The sequence below is a fragment of the Chelon labrosus genome (genome assembly GCF_963514085.1).
Source record: "Chelon labrosus genome assembly, chromosome: 2".
NCBI classification, from domain to species: domain Eukaryota; kingdom Metazoa; phylum Chordata; class Actinopteri; order Mugiliformes; family Mugilidae; genus Chelon; species Chelon labrosus.
Genome location: NC_140338.1, coordinates 16049658 through 16069484, shown reverse-complemented (window position 1 = coordinate 16069484; position 19827 = coordinate 16049658). Strand labels below are relative to the sequence as shown.

The 19827-nt window shown below is 40.9% G+C and overlaps 1 protein-coding gene across 1 annotated transcript in view; it reads left to right on the top strand.

Moving 5' to 3' along the window:
* arhgap10 (Rho GTPase activating protein 10) overlaps positions 1-19827 on the top strand; it is a 46978-nt gene that overhangs the window by 14485 nt on the left and 12666 nt on the right. Inside the window, exons 4-19 of the mRNA XM_084564239.1 lie at positions 373-444; positions 613-714; positions 2065-2175; positions 2854-2958; positions 3540-3669; positions 3912-4018; positions 4099-4193; positions 5464-5545; positions 5670-5712; positions 5805-5873; positions 6283-6357; positions 9657-9741; positions 11973-12031; positions 13463-13568; positions 15278-15437; positions 17711-17852. Coding sequence (XP_084420365.1) covers positions 373-444; positions 613-714; positions 2065-2175; positions 2854-2958; positions 3540-3669; positions 3912-4018; positions 4099-4193; positions 5464-5545; positions 5670-5712; positions 5805-5873; positions 6283-6357; positions 9657-9741; positions 11973-12031; positions 13463-13568; positions 15278-15437; positions 17711-17852 — 1543 coding nt within the window. The remainder of the gene's footprint in view (positions 1-372; positions 445-612; positions 715-2064; positions 2176-2853; positions 2959-3539; positions 3670-3911; positions 4019-4098; positions 4194-5463; positions 5546-5669; positions 5713-5804; positions 5874-6282; positions 6358-9656; positions 9742-11972; positions 12032-13462; positions 13569-15277; positions 15438-17710; positions 17853-19827) is intronic.

Below are 19827 nucleotides of genomic sequence, written 5' to 3'. Positions count from 1 at the left end.
CCACGCTGCGTCTGACCAGCTTTTAAGGCTGACCCTGCTGTCATGCTGTGGTTGATGGACAACAACTGGTGCACTGTCAGAACTTTGCAGGTGGAACTTGAGCTCCAGAATTTCTGTTCCCCAGGTGATAGCATGTAGACATAAATAGACTTAACAGTAACTATGTACCAAATATTGTGCAGCAAATGGTTCGAGAATGAAGCACGCTAGGTTTGACCCCTTACATGACTTAGTATCAAATCCACATGATATAATTCAGAATGTATGAAGCCATATACTGCAGCCAGTCATTGCTTAAGACAGGAAATTGCTGTTTTGTCTTGTAAATTATTAATGGCCATTGTCAGTGAGATCAGCACGTTCTCTTTCCAGATGAGAAACATCACAGAAACCTTAATGAAACCTCTGGAGAAGTTCAGGAAAGAGCAGCTCGGAGCAGTAAGGGTAGCGTATCATGTTTCATTTCCTCTTCCCAATATGTTTTGTTGCTCTGGAGCTGTTTGTGTATTGGTGTGCTTTAAAGCAGATTGAATCTAATGAATTTCACTTTCCTTTGTCTCCTTTTCTTTGTTTCTCCATACATTTGTCTCCTTCCATTGTGTGTTTCTTAAGGCGGAAAGAAAGAAGTATGAAAAAGAAACGGAGAAGTACTATAGCTCCTTGGAAAAGCTTCTGAATATGTCGGCAAAGAAGAAAGAGCCACAACTACAAGAGGTAATTATCCTTGCATGATCTCCCAACGGATATGTAACATGCAGACAACCCATTCATAATAACAAAAAGACAGACGCACGCAGATATTTAGTTTAATTTGCGAGTTGCTGTTTTGGTTTTTGTGTTCTGTGCCATGAAGAAGAGCCTGGCAGGCTTGTGTGAGTTTCCACTGACATGCCTTGCAGCAACGGTTTTTCTGGCTTGTTTGTAAAGGAAATGTGTGCCGCTGCGTACTAAATTACCAAGGTCAACTATGATTGCTGCAGCAGTTCCTGCTACAGTACCATCATGACAATTTTAATTTGTTAGCAACCTCTTTCGAAACAACATTTCCGTCTTCTCGTCATTGTTCTAGGATGTGTCCTTGTAAGGCTTACGCATATGTTGTATACACCAACCAGAGAGGACACTTGAAACTGTTAACAGTGTGACTACAGGCTGTTCTGTTCTGTGTGAGCCTTATGAAACAAGAGTCTGTGGTACCACCACTGACTTTTATCACATTAGAGTAAATAGAAACAGTGATGTGTTCACAACCACAAGAGTCATGTCATTCATCAAACCAACCGGTGAATATACTACTTAGACCAGCCTGTGAATATTGCGCTCAGATTTGTCTGCAATGTAGTGGACAAAGTTGGAACAGCTACCTATTCCAAATCTTTCCATCCAATTGAATATTTAGTATTTTAACTAACTAGTAACCTTGCTACCTGCATAGTTCCTGCAAGGATATTTCAATTCTGGGTCGGCAAATTAGTTTGCATTCTCACAAAATAGCCCTCATAGAAAGAAAAAAACAAAACCGACTAGATGTGAATTCTATCTCACAGTCCAAGAGATGCAGGTTAGATTAAATAGCCACTTCAAAGCCTGCAGACTGTATCACTCTAGGTGAGATTTTGGAGAAAATATATATATTCAGCGTGCACTCCGCCACTCACTCAGTGTCTGCTAGGATGGGCTCCAATTTGCTTGTGACCTTGGGAAGGACAAGCAGTCATGGGTAATTGATGGGTACATGCATTTTTAGTTCCATTACTTTTACTTTTATGTCCTTTGAGTGTGTCAGTCATTTGCACATTCAAATATTAGGAACATTGGCAATAAAGATCATATTGACTCAGCCTTGCTGCATCTGCTGTCCCTCAGTATAAGGTTTTGAAGGCTTTACAGGTCCTGAGACGAACCTTTCATATCCGTTTTTGATTGACCAAATGCAACATGTATTCTATAAGAACTGTATGGCATACCAAAAATAACCTCCAGCTCCCAAATTGCTCTGTTCCACTAAAAAACTGTAACGTGTATTTTTTTTGCCTGTGACTATAATCATCATGGTCTCTTCAGGCAGACACCCAGGTGGAAACCATGAGGCAGCACTTTCAGGAGGAGTCGCTGGACTATGTGTGCAAACTGCAAGAGATCCAAGAGAGAAAGAAATATGAGTGTGTGGAACCGGTGAGTGACGGTCATGAATTGTACGCAGGCACTGACGTGGCTTTTCTTCCCCGCATTAAATGATGTGTTTGTGAGAGTAGGACTTGGTTCCTGGTACTGCCTGCGACTTGTAAAAAAGTTTGGAAGACACTGGAAGGAATGAGGCAATAGATTTACCGCCCCTGTTCTGTATACAAATTTCTCTCTAAGTTTAGGTGAGGCTCATGAAGCTTTAATAGTCCCACAAAACTAAATCAGATTGGTAACTCTCAAAGTTGCTCAGTAGTTGTGTGAACGTGTGAGGTTAACGAAAAGAGACACATTTTGTACTAATTAGACCACAAATTTTAAAGAAGCTGAAATGATTTAATTTAGTCTGTTTATGGTGAAGCATATGAGCCTCAGAGGAACTTAGGAGGGAATGACATGTCATTCTTAATAACCAGTAACATATTATCAAATACACAAGTATAACAATATTGTTTTAAGACAATTCAGTCTTTCAAGAAAGGACAGTGCAATACAGTATATGATGTGTCACATGGGCGTATGTTTCCTTCTTGGAAAATGACTAAACCATTCCATCATGTTCTGTTACAGTGTTTTGTCATGACTGTTTCTTTCACCTACTCTTTTAACTCTTTCAGTTTATAACTCTTATAACTTATCCCTTTCTTCCTTTGTTGGGATGTCTTCTAGATGCTGGCCTTCTTTCAGACGGTCTTCACCTTTTATCACCAGGGCTTTGAGCTGGCCAAGGATTTTGATCATTATAAGCGAGCGCTGCAGATCAATATCCAGAATGTAAGAAATGTTTTATTAATTCTGTTTATTATCATATTTGTAATTTGGATGGAAATCCATTTTAATCATGGCAGCACATGTTTGTATGTATGTTTGTGTCTACCAGTAGAGTATTAGAGGTTTGAGTGTAGGAAGCTACAGAAAAACATTTTCACCACTAAACGGCCGAAAGACGCCTAAATAAACTGGCGCCTATTTTAAACAGCCATTTAAAGTAGAAACAAAGCATCATCATGGGCCACTGAAGTTCCGTCTCTAAGTACATGAATCTGCTGCAGGTCTAATAATATCTGTTTGTCTTGGCTTGGCCACCAGAGAAAAATGACACTTGTTTACCTTTTCAACCCCTTGTTAATTTTGTCAGTGCTTTGGTTTGGTAACACCCACTCTCCAGTGCCAGTTTCACTTTTAGTTTTGCTTTTAAACTGCGCTAATTAGTCTTGAGATTTCACGTGATTGAAGGGGATTTCAAGGGAAGTTCATCATTTTCGGTTTCGCTGTGGCCTCTCAGTAAGAAGGTTCTATCGTGAGTATCAGGAAATGACTTCCTGGAGCATGTGTTTGCTTTCCCTCCCTCCCAGACAAGGAGTCGATTTGAGGGCACGCGGTCAGAGGTGCATGAGCTGATGAAGAGGATCAGAGACACACCCCAAGAATACAGACAGACCAGTCCCATCAGCTGTGAAGGCTACCTCTATGTACAGGAAAGACGTAAGGCTTGAATGTGTCATAATAAGGGTTTAACTTTTGTAGTACAAATATAAACCGTCGTGTGTTATCGAAGGAGGGACTCTCCACAAACTACTCATGTAAAAAATATTGTGTAACACATTGGAATGCAATGGGACTGTTATATCATATCAGTATTTAGCCCCCAGCTCTTTAAAGCTGTGCAAAGGAAGGGGTATTGATGCAATGTGAATGTATGTCATATCTGTGCATTGTTTTTCTAGGGCCACCTCCCTTTGGTTCAAGTTGGGTCAAGCGCTACTGCACATTTGTCAAAGAGCAGAAGATCCTGCACATGGTGACTTTCGACCACAGATCTGGTGGAAAGATTGTGAGTTAGTGATACCGTACAGTTTTTGTAGAAATATCAGCCTTTTCTGCAACATTCTGAATATAACAATTTTCTTTCAGGGTGAGACGGAGTCCGTCACGCTCAAATCCTGTGTCCGCAAAACGACAGACATGTTGGACAGGAGGTTCTGCCTAGACCTCGACATAACTGATCGGTACATTATGACCTCACACACTGGGATGAAATTATACTTCTATGGCAAGATTATGTTACATTACGTTACAAGTTATCCAGGCTACATTCAGTGGAAAATATATCTTTTAAATGGCTTAATTGATTTCATGGATGCTTAATAAAATGCTAAGATGCATTCATACACACGCCCTAAAATCCATCAGTCAGAATATAACTTTGGACATGTGCAAAGTGATGTCAAATCTTAAAGAAATATAAGAAGCTTCTTCCCAACTTGAAAAACAACACTGAATTAGGAGAAGATGACTAAGGCAGATGTTTTCAACTCTGCTGCCGACATCGATTCCGGCTTCAATCATCCTTTGTTTTGCCATCCCCAGAGGACTGTCCCTCCTAGAAACCTGATGTTTAACGTCAGGGCCTAACGTGCATTTCAACCAGAGAGAAACGATTGGATCAAGCATTTACATGGTTGTTAGGTGCTAATATTTTCCTCTTTAATGGCTTGTCAGCAGGTCACACCACCCCTCTTTCTCTCTGATTTAAAATGTACCTTTTGATCAGGCCGCACTGTTTAGACTGATGTTGACACGTGTGGCGTTTTGACCCTGATTGGGCTATTATTCAGATTATCATCCATGTAGTGTCCATGTAAACCTAGCCATAGTTACGTTGCTTTATATTTTCTCCTGTAGATCTCTGTGATATTCTCCATCAGTATGCTAAAGAGCTTAGTCCCATGTACTGCTGGTTGCTCTGTGTATTGGATTGCCGAGGTCAGAATAGCAGGACTTGGTTGGAGGACTGCCCTCAAACACTTAGCTAGGGGGATTTGCCCCACCCTGTTGTGACCTCCCATAATAGATATCTGATTTTGTCACGCAGCGTAACCCCGCCCTGACTCTTTTTTGTAGTATTTATAGAAGAGCAATAGTACTAGATTTAGTATAGAAATTTGAGTGCAAACATTCATTATGACTGCGTTGAGTAATTTGATATCCATCTGGCCCTACATGATTGTACGTGCCATGAACCAGCTGGTATGACTAATAGGGCTCATGTCTGTAGTTACAGAAAATCCATCCAAGGGCCATGTGGCCTTTTTGGTTAAAAGAATACTGAGCACATTTTATGCTTTGCATTGATGCTGGTATCGTTTAATGTCTTACTAATTAATGTGTGCAATTTCCCCATTTCGGGACAAATAAAGGTCTTTCTTATTCTTATTCTTACTGTTGCTGTACCTCTAATACTATGCTTAATGCTGCTGTGGTGTTGCTCTTTCCCAGGCCAGGGACCGTGCTTACAGTACAGGCCCTGTCGGAGGATGACCACAAGTTCTGGATGCAGGCCATGGGTGGGAAGGAACCTGTGAGTCACCCTCTACCGTTTCATTATCTGCTACTCAAATTCAGCTTATCTGTCTTTCCACGTTATTCTGTTTGACTGTTAAATTTCAATAAAATGTTTGATTTGGTTTTGTTTTTGTTAACAGATTGGACACTATCTTAGGAAGACCTTGTCTAAAGAAACGGGCCGTGAGTATTGCTGGTACCAGATGTTGTGTCTGTAAAAGAATATTATGAAGAATATTGTAAACGTCTTGTTTGTTTTTGTCTTTTACCTGCAGTTGATTTCCGGTTGGATGATGTGGGTTTGAGTTTTGTCAAGAATTCCATCAGTGCAGTGGAGACAAGAGGTGAGCTTCAGACTAATGTAATTATGGAAATATTGAAAAGCTCAGTTGAGAGAATTACAAGGTTTTTCATTTGGCTAAATATACTGGAGGAGGGTAACACAGGGGAACAATGTAGGTGCAGTGTTTTAATTTATGCACAAGGGGGCAGCCTTTCTCCAGTATTGAAACCAAAGGGTGTTGAGCAGTTACTGCAAGCAGCACAAATAATACCGATTCCATTCCTTGCGCTGGAATTAAGCTCTTATTCATTTGCTTTTCTGATCCCCTTTGCATGAAAAGTTGCCTCAAACTACGGTGAAATATTCGTGCATCTAATAATAAATAATTTCCTATTGTATTGTTTTGTTTTTATTATATAGTCATGATATGTGTTGTAAAAGAACATTTTATTATTATTATTTTTCCTCAGCTATTAATGACCAAGGCCTGTACAGAGTTGTGGGGGTGAGCTCCAAGGTCCAGAAGCTCCTTTCATTAATGATCGGTGAGTACAAGTCCATTTATCTCCTCTGTCTTACTGCTCTGTAAATGTATCATAGAATATTTTTTGGTAAGAACAGAAAAACTATTCAGTTTTAATTAGATTCATATGTTACTGCTCTGCCACTGTGAAATTAGGTTGCTCCTAGTTAGTTGGATGTGCTGAGGTAATGGATGTGTCTGCAGGGGCGATATTAAAAAAGATAGCAACTGTTAATCCACCCATGACTTCTACCGGTAGCATGTCTCTCTGACGCTCAACAGGTGCCAGTGTTTATCTCTGCTGTGCTTTCATTCACTTTTATGTCCCCCAGACAACCAGACAGGATCCATGCTTTTCACGTTCTTGTGCTTTTTTTTTTCTTTTTTTCATTAACACACCGCCAAGACGGCCTCTCATGTACTGCCCCATGGCTGACTTAGTCAGTCGTTTGCCTTTCTCGAATTCCTTTATGCCTCTCACTTGTCCTGAATCCCTTTCACTCAACTCCTTTTTCTATAGAGCTTGTCCTCTGTCCTTTCCGTCGCTCCCTGTCTACTCTCTGGTTTCCTGCTGTCTCCAGCAGACACCAGCTCACTTTCAGCTCTGTGTTCAGAATGACAACAAACTCAGGCAGCCGCCAGCCTGTCTCATCTTCCTCTCCAAAACCTTCCAGCCTCCCACCCTGCCAACTCATGCTATAGACTCCATTAACACTCTGCTGTGTAGCATTAACAAGTTTTTTAAAGCTTGAGTATGGTAGAAAAAGCTTTCACCTCTGGCCTTGACATTCCACATATTATTGTTGAAGTAGGGACACCACAGATTTTTAGTGTCACTCGAATGTTTGCAAATATCCTTGAAATGACTTACATGCATGACAGAGGTAGTATTACTTCTACACAGACACATTCACAAACATTTTGTGCATACAGCCCACAGTGAGTGGGTGAAACCAGCTTTAGACCCTGAAGAAAGACTTCGGATCCTCCCACTCCTCCTCCTTTTCATCTCTCACCCACCAACATGGCCACGGTCCAATCACGGAGGACAGAGTGATAGAAAACTCTACCATCATATTACAGTACAAACAAAGAGAGCAGCACCTATTAAATGACAGGCAACAATATAATGGGAAGAGCACTGTAAAATTGTGCTCCATTCTGTCTCTGACCTGCCTGTGCTACATACAGAATGGGCACAGCAGTTACTGGTGCTAGGCAGAATGGGGCTGTAATAGTTGCTGAATTAGAGGTTTTGCTCCTATAGATATAATTGCAGAGTGAGGCAAATTTGAGGATTGATTTCCAAAGAACAACTTAATACATTTAACATTTTGGTGTGTTTCATTTCAAGGTGGAAATGACCATGAATACATTAAATAGTGAATGATGTGTCTAGACTAAGAGGCAACTTCATAGGCTGATAAATGTTTCTCAGCGAGGTGCCAAAAAAATGCAGTTCCTCGAACGGCCAAACAAGCTGGCTCAAAAAGCGACTCGGTCTCCATAGAGTTCTGTGTTAAATTGCCCGGCTTTACCTCGTTTTGTTCCGCATAGTTTGTTCCCTGTGATTGTTTTAGAACAATTTACATCGCTTTAAACTTAACGTTGGTTAAGGTGGGTGGGCCTCGCAGGCCTCACATCTGCCTATGCATTGCCTGTTTGCCTCAGCTCCACTCAGGTTCCACCTCTTTGCCCACTTTTAAATTACACAGTCAGGCACTGCCAAGATGGCGACGGCCGGCGTCACAATGAGCTTCAAAACGGCTCTTCTGGATACCTGCGTGCGATGTCGTGGAGGGTTCATTTTTTTAAATATATCTTTAAAACATTTAATTTCCAGTTCAACAAAACCGTCATCTACTGAACAAACTACATTCAAAACACAAAAATGCTAACAGAGATCAGCAAAAAAAAACAGACAAAGCCGATAACAGGAAGGCAGTGGAGACGGGTTTTGGGTTGTATAACATGTTTAGTTCACTCAGATTACATGAAAAATAGTTTCCCGCTTTGATGTCCCTCACGCTGAATAGGCGATTAATGAGGGTCATCTGTTGATTTATCTCGCCTGGCCAACCTTCCTGCTCTTGGCTGATGGTTTTCCTACCTGAGAATCGGGACCATAGAAGGTTGCAGGGCAAACCCAAGGGTTTCAGTATGCTCAAACTGTATTAGTTTGCACAGCCAGGAACACAACTGTGATAGAGAGGGAGAGAGTCAACATCGATAACTGCATATTTTAAGGCATTCTCTCCTAGCAAAATGTGTGAACGCCTGTTTTAGAAAGTTACAGAAACGGTGGAATACAGACACCCGCTAATCTAAAGTGAAGGAGTTGTGGGGAGCTTTTGTTTCTCACGCTGTGTAACCACGTGACCTGAGCTGTTTTGAGGTAGTATACTTTCCGTTAAGAGGTCACAAGTGGATTAAAGGGTCAAGCTGGTGTTAACTTGATCACATGGTAAGCAACCGCTGGGTGATGCAGTTGGTAAGCACAATTCTGCTTTTAAAAAAAAAAACATTTCTCTACCGTCTCTTCTTTTTGTCACACATTTAAGTGTATTTAACGTGTATTTTAAGTTCAGTACATGATATTTTTCTTTACTTGTACACCAGACTAATTTGTCCTTCATCATCATCTTCATCTCTGTCATAACCTATAATTCCAAGCCCATTAATTTCACATACAAAGACACACCTGGTTCCAAAGGCTCCTTAAAAACGTCATCAGCTTTCAGGAGTTAACATCGGACAGTCCATTTTGCGTAGGGCGCAGCTAGATAAATATGCAGTCCTTATGGCTGCAGCGTGAAAAATACATTTTCGCGTAAGAGACCACCTACCACCCACGAAGTTAAAGCCTCTGTGGTGACTCAGGCCCTGTGCATAACATGTGTCTGACTCAAAACGTTTCACTGACACCTTGCACTTCCACATCCTCTGAAATTCATCAGAGGTTACTTAAGGTGTGACTAAAGCCCCCTGCATTTCCAGCACAACACACCCCTGGAGTCCCTGTGGAGTCAGTGAAGTAGTAAGGGATTAATTAAAGTTGTAATGAGTATAAAGCCAGCAGCCCTCTACAGAAGCTGCAACTTCCTTCCATATCCGCTGGGGCTAGACTCGATCCCCAAGGCCAGAAGCAATGCTTTTATCCTCAAATGGCTAATTACGAGTCACATATTTATATTGCATATTTGGATTTTCTAGGCTGGCAAAACCAGAAAAAAACAGTGGTTCAGTGGTGCCTTTGTGTGAATTGCTTTGTCAGTGAATTTTTGTAGTGGTGATATTTTGCGTGATGTGTGATTCTTTTAGATGAGAAGAGCAACGATGTGGATCTGTCTACCAGCGAAGACTGGGACGTCAAGACCATAACAAGTGCACTGAAGCTTTATCTGAGGTGAGGATCGATGTGATGACATTCAGTGAAAGACACACACACACACCTGTAAACTACTGGTTTTGCTATAGAGTCATTATTATTATTATTTTCTGTTGTGATCACTTGAACTCCCAGGATTGCAAACATTATCTTGCTGAAGTCACACCTATAAAATTTAAAGGGAAATGCCACTATTTTTAAACATCATAGCCTGTTTACGGGTCTGCAGGAGTAATACTGCAAATATGAAAGTTTTGTAACGCTTTTTTTGGCTCGAGAGGGAGCTGCGTGAAGTCTGATAAATTCCCCCGAGTGACAAAAAAGAGGAGGAAATCTGAAGGTGTGGATTTAGTAGTGAGCTTACCAGACCTATGCAACTTTCTTAACTCTGCTTGAGGATAGTCGTACCAGACCACATAGAAAGCCCCCTTCTACAGGACCACCATGGGACTTTATATTGGAAAAAATATGTACAGTAGTCCCTGGTGAGAGATGAAGAGTGTTCTTGATACACTTTGAATTGTTACATGAATCACCCATTTGTCAAGATTTGTCAGTTTGTCAAGAAAGTCGGATTTGTCTACAAACCTTTGAAGTTTTGAACTGTCTCTTTCCACTATCCTCTTTGCCACAGACTACCGATGTATATATTATTTTTGAAATAAGGGCCCATAGTGTAGACATAAGACGCAAAACAATTGGGACTGCAGGGACCATGTTTTGACAAGAAGAAAGATGAATAGAATGAAAAAGGTTTTCGGTTCTGCTGCATTGATTAAAAAAAATCCATTTTATCTCCCATTGTGAGTCTAACAGTGATATAGAAATGCAGTGACATTACTATATACTGTACAGGCTCAGTATGTAACTGATCCCTTTGATTCATCTTGTAAAGCACCTCATAGTATTAATCGCAATTGTCGTGTATCCAAGCAAATCCACTCCTGACCCCTGACAACCACTGTGATAAATGGATTTTTTAAATATATCTTAAGATAAATAAGGTTGTCTCTGTTCACTTGAATTTAAAACGTTTCATCCATTGTCAGTTTCCTCTTTTATTAAAAGGCTGCAGATTTAATTATGCAGAGTGCCTTTTTATAATTAACTCTTTGCAAGCGAACATTGCTTATGATGTGCATGTTCCGCGTTCACCAACTCCTTCCAGGTTGGCAGAGAGTGTGGGTGAAGTTCAGAGATTATAAATGTAGTCTGGCGGCAAGAAGCTAAGCTAGTTTCATTTAAATGCCAGTTTGTTTTTGTAACCAAGCAGTTGCCAAGCTTTATGTTGTCTTTGCTTATTTAAATGAATGAAAAGTTGCATTTAAAGTTTCCAAATTTGCCCTTTTTTTTTTTTCTGAATCACATAAACAAACATACAAGGAGCTGATAAAGTTTTGGGGTCCGACATCAACCAGTTTTGCCACGTACTGCTGAAAATAGTTTTGAATAATTCTTCTCCTCTTATATTTTGATTTATCTGCTTTGTCATTTGCACAATTAATTCGTGTTCACTCGTTTTCATTTTTCTTCAAGATCATATCAATATTAGAAATATGCAGATTATTGCTGTGTTGTCGGTAATTGGCTGCAGTTTAACTGACAGTGCTGAAATGACAACATTAAAGCGAGACACTGTTCTCATTTATTTCCTCTACTGTTAGCTAAAGTACAACCATGACATTTTCATAGTGTTTGTTCATTTTATTGTTCAAGTGGCCACTGCTATTAACAGTGTGACAGTTACACGACACTGATTAGGATGTGAATGACAAGAATTTTCAGAGTGTTAAATCTGGGTTGTGATTGGCTGATTTTATGTCATTTCCCGGAAGGAAACTCCCAAAATGAAGGAGAGCTCTGCTATATTCAGTCGGTCAGTACTTACAACTATGTGTATTCACTTATAGCATGTCCACATTGTTATGCTATATTAGACCAAGCTGAGTATTACTCTGATTTGCCTTTTACTTGTCTGACCTGCTGGAATAAAGCAGGGTCAATCTCCTCAGTTTCCTCTGAGGCTAAGTACCTTTGGCCTGCAGCCAGCTGCAGTGTGGAAGTACCTTCAGATGAACTTGGTTATCTCAACGCGTGCACCATCTAATTCCATCCCCTGGCCTGGCCACATTAATCATTGCTGTGTGCAGACCCTATAAAACAGTGCGCCAGCTATTTCTGTCCCCTTGCTCACTTCAACTCTCCTTCTCCATCCACCTCCCTCTCGTTCTCTCGCTATCTCTGTGAAGGAGCCTTCCTGAGCCGTTGATGACCTATGGACTTTACAAAGAGTTCATCAGCCCTGCGAGTAAGTTCCCCCACCTCTTACACCAACACTTCATCTGAGCACAGACCATAAGCAAACAGCGGTGTGTATACATGTGCTGTGTCGGTCTGAGATAGATATTTAAGCCATCGGGTCCAACAGTTTGTTCCTCTTCAGTGAGCTATTGAAAACGTGCTGTGGAGTGAAAAAGTGTTAGAACACGTTTAAATTACATTTTACCAACTTTTCTAAAGTTAGAGCTAATCTTTTAAGGGAAAGTACATAATAGTGGTCAACATTTTTATGTAAAGTGTAGTCTGAAAGCCACTGTGTTGGTGGTGTGTGTCTTGAATACTAATTAGCTCCTTATGTCTCCTTACTTATGTGCTACTCTCAGCGGCCAATGTGCCTCTGGTTGATTTGTGCTTTACCAAAAGGCCTTTCAGCTGACTTTGGCTAAGATATACTTTTTGACACTTCTGTCTTACAACTCCTTGTTGCCAACATTAACTATACATTCAAGGAGTGCATATGAGCTAGTGTCCATTTTCTCACACACACGCCACCTTCACACGACGCTAAATGAATGGCCAAATAACCACTCAAAGATTCGGCATCGAAACTGTTCTGTGACCTTGAACGGCAAAAAGACGACATGTTTTTGGCCCACATAATATAATTTCTCTATGAAATGTTTTTTAAAGCAAGCCAAACTTGAATCTTATTACAACAAGTGCTATAATTGGATCAGGTTGACATTTTTATCAGGCGCTCGCAATGCCCCCATAACAAGGGGGAAAAAATGGATTAGCAATGAATATTTTTTTTGATGGATGACAGCATCCATAAGAGGCTTTTTCCATGTTTAAATCCTTGTCGTTCCCATAGTAATGATGTTTTGTGTGTCTGTGTGTGCGCTAGGGTGCGTGGGCGGTCAGATGCCCATGTGTGAGGAAATGTTTAAGAGATGATCTTGGGGGTTTTAACACAACCCTTTTATACGGTAGCGACAGTAACGTAAAGCTATCTCCTCCGCCAGCATTGTGGTACCGGCTGCCAAATTCTGGGAGGCTTCAGACCGTATATCACCATCACACCTCTTCTTCATTTATTTGAACTGGAATATATCTTCCTCTAATGCTTAATCCCTTACACTGGAGGGAGATAGTCTGATTGTTGGGCCCTTAAAGGTCCACTGACTATTGCTCATTTTTAAATTCGGCTTAAAACTATTATTTCTTTTGAAATAATAAAGGGTTTCTGTCTTCCCATGTCTGAATGGCTTATTTGTTGTTTATTTACTTCAAAATCTGACAGTGTACTGCTTGAATCAACAGTGTATGCAGTGTTTCATCATCGAAATTTGCTAATGTACAATACTTAATTTGAGCTGCGTTGGCTGTCTGCCACGTGAGGAGCACAGAGGACTCCTTGTAGTTTAATATGATTGCGTGGCTTTCTGCGTTTTAACAGAGGGCGGTAGTCCCGAGTCTCGCATCCAAGCCGTCCACTGCCTGGTCCACAAACTACCGGAGAGGAATCGACTAGTCCTCGGGCTGCTCATGAAGCATCTGGCCAAGTGAGTGTTCATGGTTCTTTGGTCATAGTTCACCCAATCTCCACCCCCTCGCTCTCTCAGTTCTCTCTTTCCGCTCTTCCTGTCTGTCTCCTTATTCTCACTCCACATGCTTTTTCTCTCTCTCTCTCTCTCTCTCCCTCACTCCCACTCTCTTCACTCCCCCTTCCCTGCTGTCACTCCATCTCTTCTCTGTCTACCCAGTGACTGCTGGGTAAGAAAATTGATGCTGCATCTTAGCATTTTTTTTTATTTTTTTTAGAAACTTTTTCTTAGGTCATCTTGGTGTATATTTAATGTGGTAGAGGGAGGATTGTGTAGTCTCCCGTACCTGTTCGTCATGCTGTTTTTCAGCCCACCGGGGAAGTGAAATGAAATAGACCACTCAAATTAAGCCCTCTCTTGAGATTTCTGTATACACCTCTAGATGGGCTTCTGTTGTGCATCACTCCATTTTAGAGATTAGATAGGAAGAAAGATTTAAGAAATAATGTTAGCCAACATTACAAGGTTTTACCTCAGCAAGCTTTTTATAAACTAAATATGAGCAAATTGAAGATAAGTAAATAATCCCTCTTCCCCGAGGCAGTGAAAGTCTGGTGGATCTTATTTCATAGAAACCTGCTGCAGAATCAGGCTCTGGTAAAAAGGCAGCGCTATTGAAATTGAATTTGGATTATCCAGCGTGAAATTCTCCAGACTGGAGAGACTCGAATATTTTTCTGAAGTTGGCGTGTGTGCATGTCCTGCAGGGGAAGGAAGCAAAGCCAGAATTTCACACTCCTATCTGAAATGGTTTCAGAGATGTTATAAATGTGAGTTGTCACCAATGTTTTTGTCTTCAAAGGCATCCTTTGAAGCTATTTAAACTGTCTCTCTGGAGCTGCGCCGCATATCATCATATTTTGAGTGTGAAATCTCTTCACCTGTCCGTATAACTTTTTCTTCAAATGAAGGTTTTCTTCACTTTTTTTCCGACGGCCTGAGACAAAAGTTTATTTTACTGAAGATGTTCTAGTTTTAAAATGGAGACATGCAGTAAAACATGGTCTTTTCTCAATTTGAATACGTTCTGGATGACGTGGAGTAGCCCTGACCTTTGCATTTCAGGGTGGTCAACATGATGAAAATAGCTCCCGTCAGACCAGTTCTTAGCGGTATTTGGAATATGCGATGAAAGCCTTATCACTGGTATGTGTTGAACTTTGAAGAGCAAATGAGAAACTGTAAGAAATATTATGCAGAGACGTAAAAACCCAGAGAGATGGTTGAAAGTAATCTAACAAGACGTGATATGTCTTTCTAGTGTTTCATATTATATCTCATCATACACAAGTTCTTCTAAATGGCTGCGACTGAATAGTGTCTTTGTAGTTCTTTTATCTGTCTGCCTCTTGAACCACAGCTACTTGCTGCTTACATCAAATGATTTTTACAGTTTTATAAAGTAAACATTAACTGTTAGGCACAGCCACTTATCAGATGCTCTTTATTGAGACTGTTATCTACTAACTAAATTAAGCAGAAGACGAAGGGAGTTTTTCCTGCAGAGAACAGGAAGTAGTTTCTTTTTCTTATATTGTTGTATTTGAATTTTTGAGAAGTTACCCGTTATAGCTACAGCACAGATGCTTCGCTTCTGCAAATCTGCGAAGCTGAGTTGGGAAGCTGGAGTAAAATGTTTATGTTGTGAGTTGTTGTTTTTTCTGCAGTGTGGCGGCCCACAGCAAACAGAATCTGATGACGGTGGCCAATCTGGGTGTGGTGTTTGGCCCCACGCTAATGAGGCCACAGGAGGACACCGTCGCTGCCATCATGGATCTGAAGTTCCAGAACATCGTGGTGGAAATCCTCATTGAGCACCAAGAAAAGGTAACACTCAGAAACGGAGATATAATGCAAAAGAAATGCGTTTGAAACTTAACACTCACGGTGGGAAGTATATTAGCAGCATCCAAAATGTCAGTTTTTGTTTGGTCACATCTCTGCACGGACTGTATTTATTTTATTCATTCAGTCCGGGAAACATTTTGTGGATAATTGTGTTTTCATTTGCCTTCAACTAGAAGCTAGGTAGCCTAGGCACCAAAGGAAATCTGAGCTGACAATGACATCAGTAAGCTGCACACGGCCCCTTTGTGTTTATCAACCTGGGTAGCGTGTAATTACTTGACACTGAAGAATAATCAATGTGCAAGCGAAGCAAAAATATGTTTGAAAAATATATTTGCACGTCTTGGTCTCTTGGCACTGATGTTTAGAAGTTTTGTATTTTGCTTCTGAATTGTTATTTTGCAGAGAAGTGCACATACTACACTCCACCTGACACCACAGCGTCTGTTTGGTAGAGCAAAAGTCTCAATTAGGGTAGATGTGATACTGTTTTGTTAGCGATGCTTAAACTTGGGAGGTTCACGTAAACATCTTGCCTTATCTGCCTTAAAGTTGAACAAATGTTCTAGTAGAATATGCATCACATTAGACAAAGGGTAGTTTGAGGTCTTCAGTATTTATTTATATCTCCACAAATTATGAGCAGAAATATTGTTTTTTTTCCCAGATAATGTATATTTAACTTAATCTTCTGGGACAGCATACCCTTCACACAGTAATTAAGGCACAAAGGAGATGGACTGCAGATTCATTTGCAGAAATTTTCAATCTGGCCTATAGGGGGAGCCCTAAGTGTTCACACAAGGATTAAATGTATATATTCCATTCATTATGAGTAGTTTTATAAACCGGTAGATTATTGCATTTTTTTTTATTATGTTTGGAAGGTTCTTTGTGAGTTTGAATATATTTATTTTGGTTATGAGTTGTTTCATAACCTGCAGTTCATGTGATCGTGTAATCTCCCTGGAATGTCATTAATCGGTGTCAATCCTCAAAGGGGAATAATTCTCCGTATCAAGAAGAGAAAAAGGTCTGAGATTAGTTTTCTAATCTGTTTGGAGCAGCGCTGCACTCTACATAGATTCAGATGAAACCCAGAGCTTTTGGTGTGTTTTTATTTTCTCTCTCTCTCTCTCTCTCTTTTCTTCTTCATCCAGCTTCATTGCATCGAATATGATGTGTGTCTGAATAATATTCTCACCCAAGTTCACAAATTTAAAATGTGCTGTGAGAAAATGCAGAAGCCGAATGAAAACCAACCGGGTATACAAATGTGCTAAAACAACACCAGCAGCCCGACGTACACTGCTGGACTACCCAGAGGTATCCAACACCAGCCAGGTGATAAAGGATGTAGTTTTAGAATGCAGCAAGAGCATTTTGGAAAGTACAGCATGTTAGAGCAGGGGAAAAGTTGAGCAGACAGACAGACAGGCATTAACTTCCCTCACAGCTGAGTCCCACTCCAGACTGCTGATACCCCAAGATACCAACAGTAGACTCTGTTTTATATTCACCTCCATCTGCAGAGAGAGGCGAGAGGGGGAGAGAGAGGCAGCAGAAACTCTCAGCCATATCAGATTTCTCACTTTTTCTATCTGCCTTTCTCCTACAAACTTTCTTTCTCATGCCCCCTCCTCTGCGTCTGCCTCTCCCGTTCACACTCTGTCTCACTTTCTCTGCCACTTTCTCTCCCTCACTTTCTCTCTTCTCCCTTCCCTACCTCCCTCCTCTCCTCGTCTGTGATCCTTTCTGAGTCTCTGCTGAGACTTCCTCTCCTCTGCAGCCCTATTCTCTTTTAACTCCACATCTGAAGTTTATATGTAAACACGGCCCGGTGTAAACAGGCTGCGCCAGTTGGCCAGCCCTCCTCGACTCCAAACCCTTTTCATTTTGCTTTCTACTCCTTCAGAGAGTGGGTCAATTTCTCCGAGGAGAAATGTCACCTTTACTTAGACCCAGATTTCTGGAAGGGATATGATTGGGTTATGTGCTGCTCTTTTTTCTTTTGGCACAAACAAAATCTTTTCACATGCAGTTTTTAGGGTCCAATCAATGAGACGCTACACTTTCCCTAGGAGCACATGCTGCGGCTGCAAATACCTTCTCTATCTAGTGCTGCATAAAGCCTGTGAGTTTCAAACCCTGTGAGGTCAATCAAGAACGGGCTGCTGCTCAACCTTCTTGGAGAATATTCACGTGTGTTTTGTGTGCTGTGGTAGAGACTTAACTCCTGTGTGTGCGTTCAGATCTTTACAGATGTTCCTGAGTCGTTTCCTGTTTCACCCAATGCCCCAGTGTTATCTGCTCCCACACGGCAGTCCAAGAAAATAAGTCGTCAAAATCGGCCCTTAGCAGTCTACAATCCACAAGCCATTGACATTCAAAATGGTAAGTGACGTTTAAATTTGCACCCGTATATGCAATATTTCCTCCTGCCTTTCCCATATAGGAAAGAAACATTAAGGATAAGATGTGTCTGTCATGAAGAAGCACACCCACCCTCGGTTTTTAGATGAAAATCACTAAAAGCATCTCAAACACATATTTAATTTAGAGTACCCTGGAGGTATCGGAGGAAACGAATGAAAAATGACTAATTTCAAACAGCTGATTAATTCATGCTCTCAAACTAATAGTGAATGCAAACAGAACATAAATCTCTCTTCCTGTAAAATATGTTTAACAAATGATTATATGACACTTTGTTTAACAGGTAAACCCACTGGGCCTCACGCAGCAAACTAACATTATTCTGTGTTAAGGTGAAAAAAAAGTCAACTCAGGTGCTCCACACGTTCTTACCCAGGTGTCCTGAATGATGAATCCCACTTAAATTAGAGGCATGTCTGTTGTTTGTTATTAGCATACCTTCCCTAAATACTATATACTCTGGCATATGCCCAAAATGGACAGATGCCATCTAAAAAGGTTGAGTTTAGTAGTAGCGAAATCATTCATTCATTATCGCTTATCCTCTAGAGGTCGCAGGGGGGCTGGAGCCCATCCCAGCTGTCACTGGGCGAGAGGCGGGGTAAACTCTGGAGAGGTCGGCAGTCTGTCACAGCGGTGTTGCAACGCAGTCAAATAAAGAACAGCAATGTTAAATCAACGTAGTGTTAAATTAAGGAAATGAACAATGTGATTTTCCAGCCGTAGCGTCACTGCAGTGTCAGCCGAGGGACGCACTGTTAATGAAAATAAAAGAAAATTGTTTGAAATATGAAAATAGCCCAAGCCACGCACTCCGTGATGACAACTGGAGGAGAACATGAGGAGGTGGGGACCCTTCAGAAGTTGAACACACGCATTTATTTTGGTTATTTTTTCATTTGCAAGACGTGGCTGTGTCAATGTCATGAAATAAAATTTTATTAAAGTGTATTACGTCAACCCATTTATAACAACGAGGTTAAGCAAAATAACCTGGAACCTTTCTCTGTGTAGTGCAATGGAGTCCAAGAGCCTCACAAACTACATTGTTCAAAATGATTAGAAAGTTGAATCCTCATCTCTCCATCAGAGCTTTATTAAAAATTAAACATTACTAACTGTCATGAAGGTGGACATGTTGTATTAGACTGCATTAGTCTTAGCTAGGTGTTCTAAAATAAACCTACAACAGAGTGCATTTACCTCCAATCCTTGCTAAGCCTTTAAATTCACTCTTTCAGTCTGTTCTCTACTAACCTCTAGTTACTCTGAAGCCTGACAGTGTCTGCAGATGACACACTGAACTCAGTCACCTTCCTCTCTTAATACTGCGTGGACATATTTACATCCATGTGACCGTGTTTACTTTAGAACTTACTTCGTTTTCCTCTGAGGTTTGATCAGAAGGCAGACTACGCAGGGGCCTGCTGTGGTGCGTCAGAAGATCTGACCTGACCTGCTCTGCTGACCATTAAAAATCAAACCTTTCTGATTTTCTGATCCGCGTCGGCTTAAATCTCTTCCCGTCTACAGTACCAGAGGGGTCTAAATCAGCTTACCAGATTGCCTCTCTTTTACCGTGGGGTATTTTAATATCATGGATGAAAGGCGTAATCCTTTTTTAACCTTTGTGTAACTTATGTGGGTCCCGCATAATAAGGGTCAAAGCAAATTTAAGGACGCTAAAGGGAGAGAGAAGAGTGTTTATCTAGGTGTATGACTTGTCTGTGAAGGTTCTCAGTCATCCAGGTCATGGTATATCCAAAAAAGGTTTGAGAAAAGGCAACTGGACTTGTAGAGTTTTTTGAGAAGACGTTTTACCACTCATCCGAGTAGCTTCTTCAATTCTCGGGGACTGGTGGTAAGCTTGAGGTTTAAATAGAAACTACCTACTGAAACTTGCTTGTTGTGTAAGGAGTGTCCTTTGTCCCAT